The 16492-nt window shown below is 40.7% G+C and overlaps 1 protein-coding gene across 2 annotated transcripts in view; it reads right to left on the minus strand.

Annotated features, from left to right (window-relative positions):
• PRKCA (protein kinase C alpha) overlaps positions 1–16492 on the minus strand; it is a 157218-nt gene that overhangs the window by 30228 nt on the left and 110498 nt on the right. The window contains exon 9 of one of the 2 annotated variants that reach the window (XM_084492540.1): positions 2935–2958. The exons of the other annotated variant lie outside the window; for it this stretch is intronic. Coding sequence (XP_084348666.1) covers positions 2935–2958 — 24 coding nt within the window. The remainder of the gene's footprint in view (positions 1–2934; positions 2959–16492) is intronic. 2 annotated transcript variants of the gene reach the window in all.

Genomic DNA, 16492 nt, shown 5'->3' on the forward strand with positions numbered 1-16492 from the left:
ATTTTTACAAGATGAAGAAATGGTTTAAACAAGCAGCTTTGCTGGACATGTTTTTGTGACTCTCACATATGTGATATCAGATAAAAGTTCTTGTTCTTGTGATACGAGAAGAAATTTCAATATCCGCTTTGCCACCAAGCAAGAGATCCAAATCAGGCACTGACTGGAAAATGCTAGTTTTATTCCTTATACTTTAAACCAACTGGGCAGCCTGTTTGAAAAATGTACCACTCAGAACCACAAACGGAGTTCTGTTCTGAGGCTGCTCGCTCTGTCCGTCCATCCTCGAGCACTGCTCCCAGGGGCTCAGTGTGACCTGTGCTTTCCCAGGGAGCTGCAGCTCACCCCAATTAAGGCCACGGAAGATGAAAGTGCCAGGATACGAAGGCAGCATCCTAAAATAATACTGGAGAACCAAGCAAAGGCCTCTCTGCACTCACCAGAGCACAAGGCGGCTGTGGCCTGCACTGCGGGAAGCTGGCAATCCCGCCGTCGTGCCACCAGCCTCAGCTGCCTTGTTAGCCCAAGTGCTGCTTCATTAGCCCCCAAGTACTGCCTCTGTTCACGAGGCAGGAGGAGCTCACCCACAGCCTGACATGCTGCACTGTACAGACCTTCTCCTGAGCATGTGCCTTCGGCATCCTGCTGCAAATTTTGGCCCGCTCGAGGAACGAGCCTTGTTAGAAAGACAATCCAAAGCACAGCTGCATCCCAGAGCAAACAGAGAACCCTGCTGCAAACCGTACATGAGAAAACAGGAAAATGGCACCCATGAAATGCTCAAGAGTGACCAGACTGACCCAAAGAAAGCACATGGACCCAAACGGAATGGCCTAAGGACCTGATCAAATTACCATCACCTTACCAAAGGTCCACATCCCTTCAGACAGGCCACTGACCATCCGTTCATGAGCATGAACAAAACCTGTTTTCACAGCTACCATGTGAATTCCTTTTAGAGCTTTTTGGCTTAAGGTCCTAGTGAAAGCATAGTGGGAGTTTCAAAGCTAGTAAACAAGTAGCGAGAGAAAAATAGGAAACAATACTCATCCCAGACAAAACATTTTACAGATGATCCATTGAGAGCTTCCCAAAATACCACCACAAAATGCTTCAGTTATGACTTTGCCACAGGCATATCATTTTATCTTCCTCTTAGTACTATTTACAAAAATTTCCAGAGCTACTGGAACAAAAGTAAACTATGGGCATGCAAATAAAATCAGATAAGCTGTCTAGTCATTACAGATCCCACCTGTGTGACCAAGTTTTTTACTTTAACCTTGACTTTTTGCAGAACCTTACCCAGAATATAGGTCAAGACAGAAGTACTTCAGAAACTCATCTAATGATTTCTGGTTATGACTAAAGAATTAGGAAAATTTCTTCAAATACCAAAATTGTTTTGCCTAAAAGTCTACAAACAAATGTTGTGCCCTAATGTGAGCATTAGGTGGAGGTACTGGGAAACAATCATTTGCTTACAGGTTTAGTAAAGAATTGAGGAGAGAACCTGGAGAAGACCTCACCTGCCCCCATGCTGTAGCTATTCCTGAAGAGTTTCCACCATCTGCCCGTGCCTTCATCTCACCCTCTAGTTGAACATTTTGTTGGCTGTGCTGATTGGAGTTGTTTAATGGTGCTATATACAATGGGATAACCATGTACGTACAAACTTTCTTCACATACAGCAATACTAATCTCTTGGTATGAGCCACATGGGAAATAACTTGCTGAAAATACATTTCACTAGAAAAACACTTTTCTCCAGCTTCTTGCATACCTTAACATGTGAGGTCATTGTTTCTTCATATGAGAAACAATCTTTCTTTTTACTTCAGATGTGGAGCTACAAACCAAAACTGTTGTTAAAATACAGTCCCAGTGAGAAGCACAATGTATTTTAATTTGCATAAATGAAATGTAAAACCACACACCATTTCTTTCACCATTACCTCTGCATCCAGGGTTGCCCATGATGAATAACTTCACTATATATTGGAAGGGAGGAAAATCTGTTTGAGGCTTATGCTTTGTTAAGGCCAATTTAAGCACCGAAAATAGGACAGATATTGGATAGAAATGTTTTCCAGAGCTCTGGGAAATGCTATTTCAATAGTGCTAACCACAGAGGAATAAAGAGACCCAGGGCTCTGTTTGATAGATAGACTGTGCGTAAGGAGAGCAATTTGTGGTGCAGAGCCTTAGAAACGCACAGCTGAAGAGCAGGGCACTGGGACCTGAGCCACACAGAGAGGAAGGCCCCAGATACGATACCACAGACCTTGTTCCCTAAAGCTGACATTGTGAAATGCTGCCCAGATCTTTCTGGATCTTGCACAGATTCATCGTTTCCTCTTCAAACTCTGGTCTTATAAACAGCTCAAACAATGTATTTTTTTTCTCAGGTGTTTACACCCAGTTTCTCGAATGGGAGCAGGTTTTCTTACAGTCAGATATGGCTGGAAAAAAGGAATGATGTGGCAAAAGCTGGAACGGATGGAAGAGGTAGATGTGAAAGGAGGAAGAGCGAACTGGGATCACAACCTACTGGTTGTTGTCTTAGAGAGGAGCATATTTCATGAAAAGCAATTTTTACTAAGTTACTTAAATGCTCCATATTATTTTGGGACTTACTCATCCTTATAGAATTATGAGTACCACAATTTAAACTGTTTTATTGATTATATATATTAGGGTTTTTTACAATAGCAGGAACGCCTTTGCTTACTTAAATTTGTCCACAAACTCTCCCAGCACACTGTAAACTACTTTTGATAAAAGCACAGCATTTTCACAACCAAGTCAGCTTGCAGCAAACAAACCAGAATAAAGGCACATTAAAGATAAATTAGTTTGCACTGGGAGCAGAAGAGTTAATCTTAAAAGAAAACAAGACATGCACATCATCTTACTTCTTTGGCTTGGACGCACCTTATCTCGGCCAGTTCTTTTGCCCTGAAACCACAGGTGAGACGTTATCTATTCAGCCCAAATGCACTTCTTTAGGGAGTTTTATAGAAGTTACAGAGTTTATAGAAGTTTGGAGAGTCTCTTCAGACTCGGTAGACTCGGTTTCTAAGACAGCTCAGGTTCTGTAGTAAAAAATGCTCTTTTAAAATAAATGCTTCGTGGAAAAATTGTTTTTTAATTTATATGTATAGCTGTTCTCCAAAACCTACTGAGAAGTGTGAAGCACAGAAGTGGTTTAGGGAACAGTAATCCATCAGTGCACTCAGCTTTCAGTCGCGCTATGTTCTCATCAAGCCTTTTCAATGCTGGCTTCCAAAACTGCCAAATCTTGCTGCCAGCCCCCGCCACCCTCCCTGCGCAGCTGCAGAAGGGCAAGGCCACATCGTTCCCCATGACAACACGTTCCAGCTGCCACAAGGCCCTGCAATACGCAGGGCACCGAGGATGTATTTCGTGGTTGTCACGGCAACTCGCTCTGAGCAAGTTCCCGGATGCCCGGTGAGAAGATCTACTGGTAACAGGTTTTCAAGAGGAGAAAGAAGTAAATAAAAAAAAATATTTAACGACAATGCCGAATTCATGTTGCTTGTGGGGAGGTACATAGACATTGAGTACACACCACTTCTGTTTGGAAACAGCACCCCTATGGCCACGTTTCATCTGCTACTTGTTGGCTCCACTGACACCTACTGGGAGAAGAAACAGAGAGCCTCACTGCCAGCAGCTGAGCCTCCTGGAGGCCAGCATCACTGCTGCTCACTGCACACCAGCCTCGTCTTCCCTCCTCAACTGCAGAGCCCACCTAGCACACGCTGCTCTGCCCTGTTCAGCTGTCAACAGCACGTGAGTGATGCTGCATCAGAGAGCAGCACTCTCGTCAGCCTCCATCACAAAAAATCACAATTTTGATAGGCCAGCAGTCTAACGATTGACTGCCCAGGCTTGCTGCAGGCTTTATCAGGGGTCCCAAAGCTTTCTTGAGATCAGCTGAGCAGGAACGTCGTATCGTGATTCAATCCCTCTGTAAAACTCTGACAAAATCCCTGCCTCTCACCCTGCAGTGAGGCTTCACCAGCTCCTCACTAGACCCCAGCACGCTCCTCACATAACAACTTGTCTCAGGCCAGCCCACCTTGCTCCCACTGTTTCCTTTCCTAATTCTGAGGTTAGCCCAAAGCCATTGCAGAGCCGTGGGTAACCTTCTGCTTCAGCACATCACTTCCAAATGTGGAGCAGCAACTGGTGAGAAGCAAGGGAAGGAGCAGCCGGACCCTCCTGTTTGGGTGTCACTGTGGCAGCTGATGCCCACTCAAGCCTGACGCCCCCTGGACTCAGCGCAAGAAGCATCGGAGCAGCTCCAATCTCAAGCAGATGCTCAGAGATGTCACTGAGAGAAATGCAAAGCTCACGCTTGGGATGTAGAAAGGAGAAACTGAAATAGTTGATCAGAAACTCAGGGAAGGACAAAAAGCCCTCTTAGGGTTTCAAGTCATGAAAACTCGGTGGGGATTTTGATCAGCCTAACAAGTTGAGCCATTAGCAAGCCTTTAATAAACTAAATAAAGCCAATAAATTTCAAGTCACAATCTGGAGGAAAAAAACCTTCTCCTCAGTGAAATGTGCTCCATCATTGTGGCAGCTTGTTTCTTATATTATTGCATTTCCAATTCCATGTAATTATAGATGTTGTGAAGGGCTATCAATTTCCTACTTTATACGACTTAATTGTCAGGATGGTGATAACTTGAAATGAGAAGAGTTCGTTTCTAAGCTCCAGCAAGGCCTAATACTTCACCAGACTGAGTTTTAAGCTCAATAACATAACTTAATGCAAGCTTATAACTCATTAGCAGAGAGTTTTGTAGCCATGGAAACAACCCAGAAAAGAGAAAGTTACAGCCTGGGCTTGGGATGGTTTAGCAGCCCAGCAGCTTTAACCAGTGAGGGGATGGCATCAGTTATCTCCCGATCCAGCCTGAGCTCTTGATCTTGCTGTCAGGTCAGGAAGGACACAGGGAACTTCCCTCACCATTTCACCTGTCTGCCTAAGAAATGTGTGCTCAGCAACCTAGGGAGATGGTTTTGCACTGCACTGCCTGAGGAACAGCACAGCAGACACAGTGTCTGGCTCTCGCACTTCTTTCTGTGGCTTAACAAATGCTTCTGAAGAGCGAGGCAACCCAGTCCTGGCTTCTCCCATCCTACTGGGCATTCTCGCTGATTCGTCTTTGTTCCTGAGCTAAACAAACTAAATTACAGAAATGTATTGTGCTAGTGGATGCATACACCCGTACTTATGTGCCTAGCAAGGACACCACACCAGTACCAGGTGCTAAGAAATAAAAATGCTATATATAAAAAAAGTAAAATGAATTTTTACTTCTATAGCTTAAACATTGAATAAAAAAGCTTTAAAAATTCTTATAATTCCCATTGCTAGTAAAAAGGCACATGCAAATAGGATGTTTCATAAAAATATCAATGGGAGGGGGGGTGTAATAAGACTCAGGGTTTAATATGGACTACTTTGTGTCCTTTGTTTACTTTTCTCCCCATTTCCTCCCTACCCCCCTTAAGCTTGTGTCATATTTACCCTTTAGGTTACTAAGAGAAAATTTATTTAAAGGATTTGCCTGATTTTTATTTATTTTTTTTTTTTGGCCATATGTGAAGAGGATTCAGAATGCCTTTTTGCTGAAAGCCTGACCAAGAGGACAGGAAACCCACTGCTGAAGCCCACCCACATGCTGCAACACTCCGGAATGATGATATCAGAGTGTAGATCAATGACCTGGGTTACAAATAACAGAAAAGAAAGCACCGTGTCCTACAAAGGCTGCTGCGTGATCACTAAAATCGAGTTATTTTGCCTAATTCTCCATAGGCACTGCTCATGGTAAGCAGTACCTCTTCTAATGCCCTGCAGGTTCACAAACCTGTGCTGAAATGGTTTCACTCCATGACTCAGAGGTTGCCGGCCCTGTGCGTGTCCCTCAGCACATAAATCACGGCAGGAGGTAGGCAGAGGGCTGGGAATCATGGATATCACCCACAGGCAGAGGTGACCTGAGCAGTACCAAGGAGGGCAGAGGCAGAACTCACGCCTACAGCTGCAAGCTCCTAAATATTTTGATTGGGGAAAAATGATCATCAGTGCAAGGTAAAGAGACTTGTACAAAGGGCTGTATGAAAAACTTACAGTGAATTTTATCAAAACAGCTGTTTCATGTAACAGGTTTGGATCTTTACAAATACATATAGGTGCAACAATTTGCATTGTTTCATGTCCTTCAGGACTTTTGCTACAGCCAGCTTTTTGCTCTGGCTGCTATTCCGTGTTCTTTACTGACCCCTTGTGGTTCCTAACTCAGAGCAGAAATTATTTTCTCGAGATCAACATTATGATCAAGGGAAGTTTACTCAGGATATAAGCTATAAGAGAATCCTAAAGGACAATACTACAGCTTAATATACCACACAGCATCTCGGCAGTGCTGCTACTTTGGAGGGTTTATAACCACATGCCCTATTTAAATTATTTTCTTTTACTTTTTCAGTATTGCTGTGAACAAGTTGAAAATGTATAAAATACTCAGTAAGTGACTTCTAATCAGATTTATCAGGGACAAGATAAAGGTAACCACATCCCTAGAAAATGTAGACAACAGAGTCAAAAGACTATGGAAAGCAGTCATTTGGAAAGGGATGCGTTTATCCTAAGAACAGGATGAATTTATCCTACGAATACCAGTTTCAGAGGGTATCTGAAACTGTACAAGAAACTTGTACAAGGAACTTCTGGCTGTGAGCAGCCAAATCTAGAGAGGGAAGAGTTTCCAGCTACCCACTTGGCACCGTCAACGTGTTTAATCTGTTTAATAATCCTGTGGCCACCTGAGTCTACTTTGTTTTCTGCCTTTATTGCCAAAAACACCATCCCCTGCAACAGAACAGCATCTAACTAGATGGAATGTAATTAAAGAGGCTGCCTAGGAATAATATTCAAGAATTTTCGCTGAAATATCCTGTGATAGTGGCAATAAAAACACAAACAGTGAATATAATTATATTGCTGGCTTTCCAGTCAATACTGGAATAACAAATCCCTAAGTATCAAAAAAAAAAAAAAAAAAAAAAAGAGTTGCTGTTATATATGCTCCTTCATTTTTAAATTATGCAAATTACTGCTAATTTTCAATAATAAAAAAATAGGGTGTTGAATTTGCTTTAAGCATAAAACTCATTTCAATATGGACAAAAACTAAAGTTCCGTTCTAAAGCAATCTTCAAAGACTTCAGTTCTACCTGATCTGAGTGCAAATCCCTGCAGAAAATCCTTAGTGATGAAAAGCTGCAGATAAGCAGTGATTTTAAGACCTGGGGATCCTGTAACCAGGTCGCACTATGTGATTAGTTAACACAAACACACAAAATCAAGGTGGTTTCTGCATGATGTTGTGAAAATAAATTAATCTAAATGCATACTTTGCTGGGTGAACAAAAGCAGCATAAATGCACGATCCTTCCCAGTATTTGATAAACAATTTATAAATAACTAAGCTGTTTGAACTTGTTCACAGCATTCTCAAATTTTCTATGATCTTTTAAAATCATTTTTGTACATTATATTTATTTCTAGCTCAGAAGTGTTATATTATCCTCCGGAACACAGCCTTCCTTCTTCATCTGCTCCTGCTGTTTCCTTTCAATTCCAGTCTTGTAAACTTGGGAACATAACCTCCGCAGCAGTCCCACATAAACTGATTATTGACAGAATTATTACCAAAGATATGCTAATGGCAGTGGCGATTAGCTTGCAGAATGCAGCATGCAGAGATGCTTCTGAGCTTAGGCTGGTAATGCTGTCACTGGCAGCAGCAAGCTGAACGGGGATTTGGAACAATCCAGAGAGGAAAGACAGACAACAAACAAGAAAGCATTTTTCTTTTTCATGAAGAAATGGAATTCATCAGTCTTGTATCACAAGACTGCCAACTTTCTTTGCTGGGATTCACTAATTCACAAGGAATAAGTATGAATTCTGCCTATGAAGCAGCAGTGTATGAAACTGTTCAGCTCTTTTTTTTAGGTGCACTCCTATGATGAAACCAAAAATGGACCAAGAACTTTTGTCGGTTTAGATCAGTGCACTTCAGGGCCTGGATTTTACCCTGGAGTGACACCATAGCATTAGACATTACTGTTTTTATCCCAGCTGCATTTTCTCAGGGTAGGTTTGGCTCTGTCAGTGCAGCTTAAATGGGCTTTACAATACCCCGCTGCTGAGATTTTTCCATCTACTACTTTTTCTGTCATGCTTTCATGTTGAGGGGTTCTACCCTCAATTATTACAGCTAAATACTCCACTATATACTGCATAAAAGTATTGATAGTTATTTAAATGCTACGTATAAATTGTTCAAACAAAATTGTTTAAAAATATATTTCAACAGAGAAGCTTGAAGCTTCCCTGCATTAAACAAATTTCATCAATGAAACCAACAAGTGATTTTATTTTCAAATAAGAGGAGGGGGAAAGGACCGAGGAAGGGTAACTCACCTTCTGAAAATCTTTTGTGAGATAAAGATACCAGAGAAAGGATGAAGGTTAAGAGAACAGAAGTTACTGATTGTGTGACAAATACGATGATTACTGCATTAGGAAATATTTGGCAATGACAAATCATCTCTCTTTTTTTCTGGTTCAGTATTAAAATAATTGTTAAAATCATACTTTACTAATACAAACAACTTAAAAAAAAGATTTTTAAATTAAGTCTTTTAAATGTCAGCAAATTGTAACTAAACCCATATATGAGACTGAAAGTGTGATTTGTGTCAGTAACTTTTGCCCTAATAAAGCAAGAAAACCTGCTGGAGAGACACTACATGCAAATGACAAGTGCAGACGTGTATATTGTTAATGCTGATATGCATTGTTTATGGCAGTATTTCAGTGAGATGGAAGTGAAAGAAGTAAAATGGGAAGTATCAGGTGGATTACTATTCACAGCATCTGTGCATACGGGTAATATCACTTACAATATAGTATACCCCAACTTACATACAGTATATAGCACAGTATATAGTATATAGTATATATCATGATACACACATGCTATATACCATGTAAATTTATTTACTTAATTGTCCAGTGAATGTGAGAATTATTTGATCTGTGGAAGTTATTTAAAGTTCCACAAGTGTATTTCAAATTAAAGATGCACCATTTTCCACGAGAAGGTGCCATTCATTTAACCAAGTCCTTCAAAATGAAAGGCACACTGCAACTGCCGAGGTTTGCTGACCCATTTTTGTAAGTCAACTTCTCATTTGGGGAAACTTTGTGGCAAATTACGGAAGATGAATACTTCAATTTTTTAAAACTATCATTATTCTTTATAAAAGCTTAAATCAGAGATTAAAAAAAATGCATCCTTAAAACGCTGTGAGAATGAAACTGAATTTATTAATAAGCTTCAAATGCTCATAGAGAAAGGTGTGTGAAAAAAAAGGTGCAGAACTTCGAGGAGGAAACTACCTTGAAGAAGCAGGCATTGACATGACAGTCCTGGGAGAGGCAGGCAAGGAGAAAAACTGCTGCATTAGTAAAGGGCTTGCAAAGCCAAGCGACATCAGTAGCACAAGGCAACAAATAAGGACACGGCAGCGAGAATACAGGGATGGGCGCACCTGCTGTGTGCAGAAACCTCATGAAAAAGAAACCATGGCATTAATCACCCTAGCAATCAGGAGCACAGTGCAGCAGAGCACAATGAAATACAGGTCTTTCTGTCAGCTGCTATTCAATGTTAACTGCAATCTTGTGCATCCATGTGTTTCCTAACGCCCTTAAACCACCGAAATGCATAAAGCTGAATGCACAGATGTGTGAAGTCTGGGCTCCTATCAACAAACACACACTGAAGACAGGGGTTAGCACAGAAGTGCTTTTTGAGTTTTTGCCTTTTTTTGAAATATGCATTTAAACTGTCTTTATATATGGGATAAAGAAATCCCTGTTACCAATGTAATTTTCTACGTTCTTCATCTTAGTAACAACACATATAGTGAGAAAAACCTCCCAGAGAACTCACCACCTCATAGGAACAGGGGCTGAAGATGTATGTCCTCTGATTAAGAATGTTCAAATTCTCTACTTTCAAATATGGTGAGTGGATGGGAAACCTCCGGTAACTGCATATGGGAATTCCCCATGCCAAATGATAGTATGGAACAGATGGAGTCATCTAACAGCATTTCTATACTGCAGCAGCAATCCATTCTCTAATGATTAAATATGCACAATTTAAAAATAGGAACGAGTGCCACAGCCAAAAAAAGCAGCTCCTCTTTTTATATACATAGAGAGTGTGGATTGATGTGCCAGTGATATTTTGGCTGGTCATGATTTCAGTATACTTAGTATACTGTTTCCTGGAAAGTAAATTTAATCTTTTCTTTTACAGTTTGAAGCATCAGCAATGTTATTTCTCTTTTCCCTGTCACCTTTGCTGAACTGCTTGAAGTTACGGTTATTGCCTCAAAATGGGAACATATACAAGTTAGATATGGATATGGCAGAGATCATATCTTTTATTTATTTCAAAAAAAAACCCCAAAGAGTAAAGTGGCTGCAGCATAACAGCTCTGGGGCAAAAGCACAAGCATCCTTCAAAGGCTTAGAAGAAATGTCTCCTTTGCAGCCCTTTACAGAACTATACACAGAGACCAGAAGACAGAAGAATTTAACTCACAAATTAGCAAAATCTGAAGCTCCCCTATGGCTACGTTTTTTTTTTTTTTTTTTTTTTTTTTAATGAAAATATCAAATTTAATTAGGAAGCTCCTTGGGTTCTGAGGAAGCTGCTGAAGCAGTCCCTGGAGCCTCCTGCTGAGGCGCTGGCCACAGGGCTGCAGCACTCGTCCACAGCCCACACAGCTCCAGCATGTCCCAGCTGCTGATGAAAGGAAACAAAGAAGATGTCCTTTTGACCTAAAACTGTTATGAACGTCAGAAAAAAATGCCAGATTAATGCAGAAAGCACTGGCCCTCTCCTTTCGAATAACGCAGCCAGAAGCTGCTTGGAAAAAATGAAACGAAAGGGAGTGGTAGAGATCTAAGAAAGGCAGCATTGCAGCGAAACAAACTGAAATGATTTACCCATGTTCAGAAAGGGAATGATAAATAAATGAGTTTCTTTAGCACTGACTATAACAACACTGAAACTCATCAGAGAGCTTTGAACATGACTGGAAACCTGCAGACGTTTCCAAATAGCATTTAACCCCAGCTGTGCTGCACGGGGAGAGGCCTGACTCTGTAAATGAGCACTCGCTCTGTGTACAGCACATCCACACACCGATCAAGATTGGCTACTTAATCAGGAATTCAAGCCTGCATTTACACTTGCTTGAGGATTAACACACAAGTTTGGTCAAACAGAGTGCTGCCCTGCGTACTGCGGGAGGTTAGTGGCACATCACAGGCAGAAATGTCTCAGCTCCTGCGTCACTGGAGAGGGGCTAGGTATTTATAACCAAGCCTGATGGCCAAGCACCACACTGTCCTTGTTCTCGTAATTAAAATGGTGAGACATTTAAAAAGACATTTTCTTTAGCATGGTAATAATGGTTATGTTTAGAAGCACTGAGATGTCACCAAAATGCCACTGACTGTAGGCTTCCAGTTTTCAGATACAATATCTACCCTCATCTGAACTCTCTTTCCTCTCTCCTTATGTTGTTCTGCTTAGTCTGCAAAAGAAAAATATGGTTGTAGTCTGTATACAGCATTCCTCATCGATTCTGGCAGAACAAAGCAGCTAAAAAGCAACTCATGATGAGCCCTGAGAAGAGCTGGGACAGTGCAGGGTGCCCAGCCCCACGAGTGGGGAACTGCACAGCCAGGCCAGCTCACCCCCCTGAGCTGGCAGCAAAAAGCCCATCAGGAACTGGCCAAGAACCAAAGGAGCTGCTTCTGGGTGCTGCCTCTGCTACCTGGATCAAAGTGTAAAGCCAGCATGAGCCCTTTCCCTGGGTACTCTGCCTGACCTTTCTACCACACAGTTTTACAGGCCTGGCCCCCAGCATCAGCTGGTGGGTGAAAATGGTTCCTGCTTTTCCTCACACTGACCAGAAATTACTTTGCAGAAAAAGTACTTATCAGGATAGCTTTGTCTGATTACTATGGGGTGATGTCATTGTCATTCACTGTATGAAACGGACTGGTACAAAACCAGCAGTCCCAAAAAGCACGGGCGGCAACAGCAGCGAACAGCTCCTCATTTCCAGAGCCAAGTCCCAAGCATACCCGAAGTCCACGCATGAGAGGTGCCAGGCACTGGGGGGAGCCTCAGTGGAGCAGCCACCCGCTGCAGGTTGTCCCAGTGTGGGACTCGGAGAGGACACAGGGAAGACCCCAAGGAAGTGCCTCCCAGGGTCCCCAGGAGCTGCTCGGCATGGATGCACCAGCGGGGTCCCTGCTCTGAGCTTTCCCTTGGGAATCAAGGGAATGCCATGCTCTGCTGAAAACCCTCACACAGCTCCACTAATGGGAACAGCTAGAACAAAATAAAATGTCCAGCATCTTAATGATATGCAGGAGAAGGACTGCTATGCATCCTCCCTTAGGATGCCTTAAAATGAAGGCTCTGTGAGCAGCAACCCGCTCCCTTCTAACAAATTGCTTGGGTCACTTTAATTACCAAACTCGGGTGGCTCACGTCACTTAATGTACCATATACTTGGTAAATATATCCACACATAAGGGTTATAGCTACCCTGTTCTCTTTAATTAAAAAATGAACATTGCTATGAACCACAGCAGCTGTTTTATTTTTAATAACATTTTCCATGATGGCGATGTGTAAAGAAGGGGACAGACAGAATAATTAACCAGGCTATTATTAAGCCAGGATGATTCTATTCTTCTTCTAAGGTGATATTTAAGTATCAAGAAGTGCTTTATTAAGCAGCAAATTACAGGAAACAGGGCTTCAGAAATCAGAAATAACTTCCTACAGGAGAAGTTCAGAATTTACACATTTCTTTTCCTCAAATGAAAAAACGAGCAATGTCAGAAATGGCAAAAATATTTTACTGCTCAAATTGTAATGAGGTATTAAAACTACAGTAAGGCTGCATTATTTCAATATTCTGCTTTTTTTATTCTAGGACGAGCAAAATGCTGGATGAGGAAAATAAGGATACGATAAATAGTGCTACTGGAGAGCAAAGCCCTGGCAGTTTGGGTTCACGCAGCCACCTGGGACTGGTGCGAGTTGCCTTGGAAACCTCAGCCCGAACAATTACGGAGCAGCCACAATTATTCTGAATATGCCTGTTGAGAATCCAGTTTCGTTTTGAGATGGCCACCAATAACGCCATTCCGGGGAGAAAACTCACAAGCGAAGGTTAAAACCAAACGAAAAACAGTGACAGATTTTATCCTGCCTCCACTTCCTACAGGAGAGTATTTTTATCTCGAAATATTAATAATGATGTATCATCTGTAAATCACTGAAGACAGATTTGATCATACTGCTGAGTGAACACATAGTTGATTCATAACTTTTAGAGATAGGTGAGATCCAGAAATATGTAGATTTAATAAAACTGGATGTATAGAAAATAGTGCACCTATGCAGAGCACACCTCAATTTCCATCTACTGCACAACCTCATCTAGGAATACATAGACAGTATATAAAAAGAAAATCCTCATAGCAGTAACTAAAAATACTTAGTGAGGTCACTGCATGACTCGATTAACGAAACCCTCATCGTCCTCAACTCCTCCTTCCCAAACTTGGCCCATTTGCTGGGCAGAATCCCAAACTACTGGGCACAGGTTGGGTGCTTGTTTTTCAGCTGTTTTAGATCTGGCAGAATGGGTCACAAACAGACTTTTTAAAGTAACAAAATACATTTTACTGTTCATATTATAAATGCACGTGAATTTATTATTATTATTATTATTATTATTACTATTACTATTACTATTATTATTTGAGTATTATTATCAATCCTGCATTGCTGTTTTATGGTAGACTCACATTGATAAATGACTTCTGTGTCAGGAGATCCGGTAAGTAAAGCAGCATACTGATGAGATTTGGGTGACTTCTGTAAGAAGTCTGGGTTGTTAAAATGGAGCCAGAAGGGTGTGATAGGAGTGTGTAAACAGCTGAAATCAATCTGAGCCCGAGGCCACATCTTAAGGATCTTTGTGGAACTAAAGACATGGACAGACTTAAAAAAAAATCGTCATTGATTTAAATGGGACGTAGCTCCTAAGAGCTTGTGGAGGTTCTACTAAGCATATTGCTAAAATTCAGTCTTAAGGGCAAAGTCAGTTTTAAGATTGTTTTAAGATTTAAAATAATAATTTTGAAAAGAATATGAAAATATTTTATCTTCCTTAATACAAGCTAATGAAATTCTCATCCTGAAGTTTCTGTATTCCTGTTCTTCTTTATTTCTTAGGTTCGTTAGCACTCTTCACTCTGAAGACTACCATTATTCATTTTAAATATTTTGTATTATTAATCCAATACTACTGTAGAAATTGTTGTAATTTTGTTCTCAAAATTAAATGAATGTTGCTTGGCTATCAATCACACTGTCATATACTGAAAAGCAGAACCAAGAACCACAATTTGAGATTTGGATTAGCAAGAACTCTTAAATTACTCTTTTCTATAAACTGATAAACAAGAAGATAGCTTGCTATGACCTCTCCTGGTCTATCCATATTTTTAACCTTCCTGCCAACACCCCCACCTGGTAACATGGCTGTCAAGAGACTTCCTGTAAGGGTTCAAAGCTGATTTCAGAACAGTGGAAATATTTATTTAGAAGATGCTGTTGACTCACAAATAACACTTCTCAGTGCTCTCTACTTGTTCCTTAGCACAGGGTACCTAAAATAAAATGACTTTGTAAGCCAAGATCTAAATGATAAGAAACATAACGTAAAAGATAATCAGAGCCAGCACCACTTATGTACCACATCAGAATAGCTAATAAGTTAAATACCACCATTCAGACATCTGTGCTGTTACTTTTTATATGTCATGACAGTAATTTCCCCTTGAAACCAGCTAAGAACATTACTGGGAAGGTGCTGCTTTCCTCTGTTCCTTCTCACAATGGTAGGCTTCAAGTGGTTGAACCAAAATCCTTTTACTGTGTGATATGTGTTATACTAGCCTTGGTCCAGTTATAGTCACACATTTTGTCTGGCTACAAATATTCACATATAGCAGCGCTAGGTTTCATAATGTTCGTTATGCAAATCAGTACCAATATCACAGAGACACTGTGTTTGCTGAAAACCTATTCCCTTTCCCTGAGCAATTTGGACCACTAAAATGGTGTCAACCTTGCTAACTTCAGAACAGAGAGAGCCTCCAGTGCATGGTGTGGAAGCTGAACTAACTAGACTTTGAGACAGACTAATTATTTCTGAGACACAGCTGACCCTATGTGAAGCTGCAGTTTCTCAGACCCAGTCTAGGAGCTTTACACAATGCAGCCTCCCAGGATTTCTACACCACTTCATCGCAGGACATAGATAACAAACCCTGACTATTCATTCTGCATTTACAGTAGGCTCTAGAAAGAAAAAAAAAAAAAAACACTAAGAGATTATAAATTCAATATGCAAACATACCACATGTAATTACTGACATTTTAAAACAGACTTGTATTTTTGCTATCTCTGTCCTGAGAAAAAAAAAATAGGCAATTTCCATAGCTTCACCACTAAAATACACATCCACCCAATTCCAGACTCCGTATATTGCACAGAGACATGTAAGGGGTGAAAAGAATTACTTTTGAAGTTATTCTTTCTAGGGAGGATAAAAGGTAAATATGATCTTGAATAGAAAATGACCTAGTGCAGTGAAATAAAATCACACTGGTCAGATCACAATTGTAAAGAAAGGAAAATGAAATGGAGATTAAAGTACTTCTCAAATGTAAAACAAAAATCATAGTTCATGCTGCAGACAAAAGTATGGTAGCTGATCCAAATGTGTTCAGAAGAAATTGAAGCACCTTTTCTTTTTCTTTCTTGAAAGTTGAACATATGCCGTTTTTCCTCACTTTCTTGGGTTAACCCATCTTTTATAATAACAATGTAGAATTCTGCCTGATGGTGAACATAAAAAATTGCCATTTCAGGTTGAAAGAAACAGCCTTAAGCGTTTGTTAAGCACAACAGGTACATTAATTAGTTTTTGGATAAACTGCTAGACTAACGAAAATGTTCAACTAGAAAAAAGAAATCGGTATTTATTGCAATATTTGAATTCATTATTGCATATGCAGCTGGAAGGAGTACTAGGATCAGCTGAATCCAGTACAACCATTGCCAAAACACCTCCATCCCCAAACCATTCTTGTTGCTGGGTTTAATGGACAGCAAGTATTTTGCCGTAGTATCACTGCAGCTGTCAGGAGAGGCCAGCTATGTCTGTTCATTAAGAAACGACTCCTTTGGAAGGCACGAT

Source organism: Aythya ferina (genome assembly GCF_964211825.1).
Source record: "Aythya ferina genome assembly, chromosome: 18".
Classification (NCBI taxonomy): domain Eukaryota; kingdom Metazoa; phylum Chordata; class Aves; order Anseriformes; family Anatidae; genus Aythya; species Aythya ferina.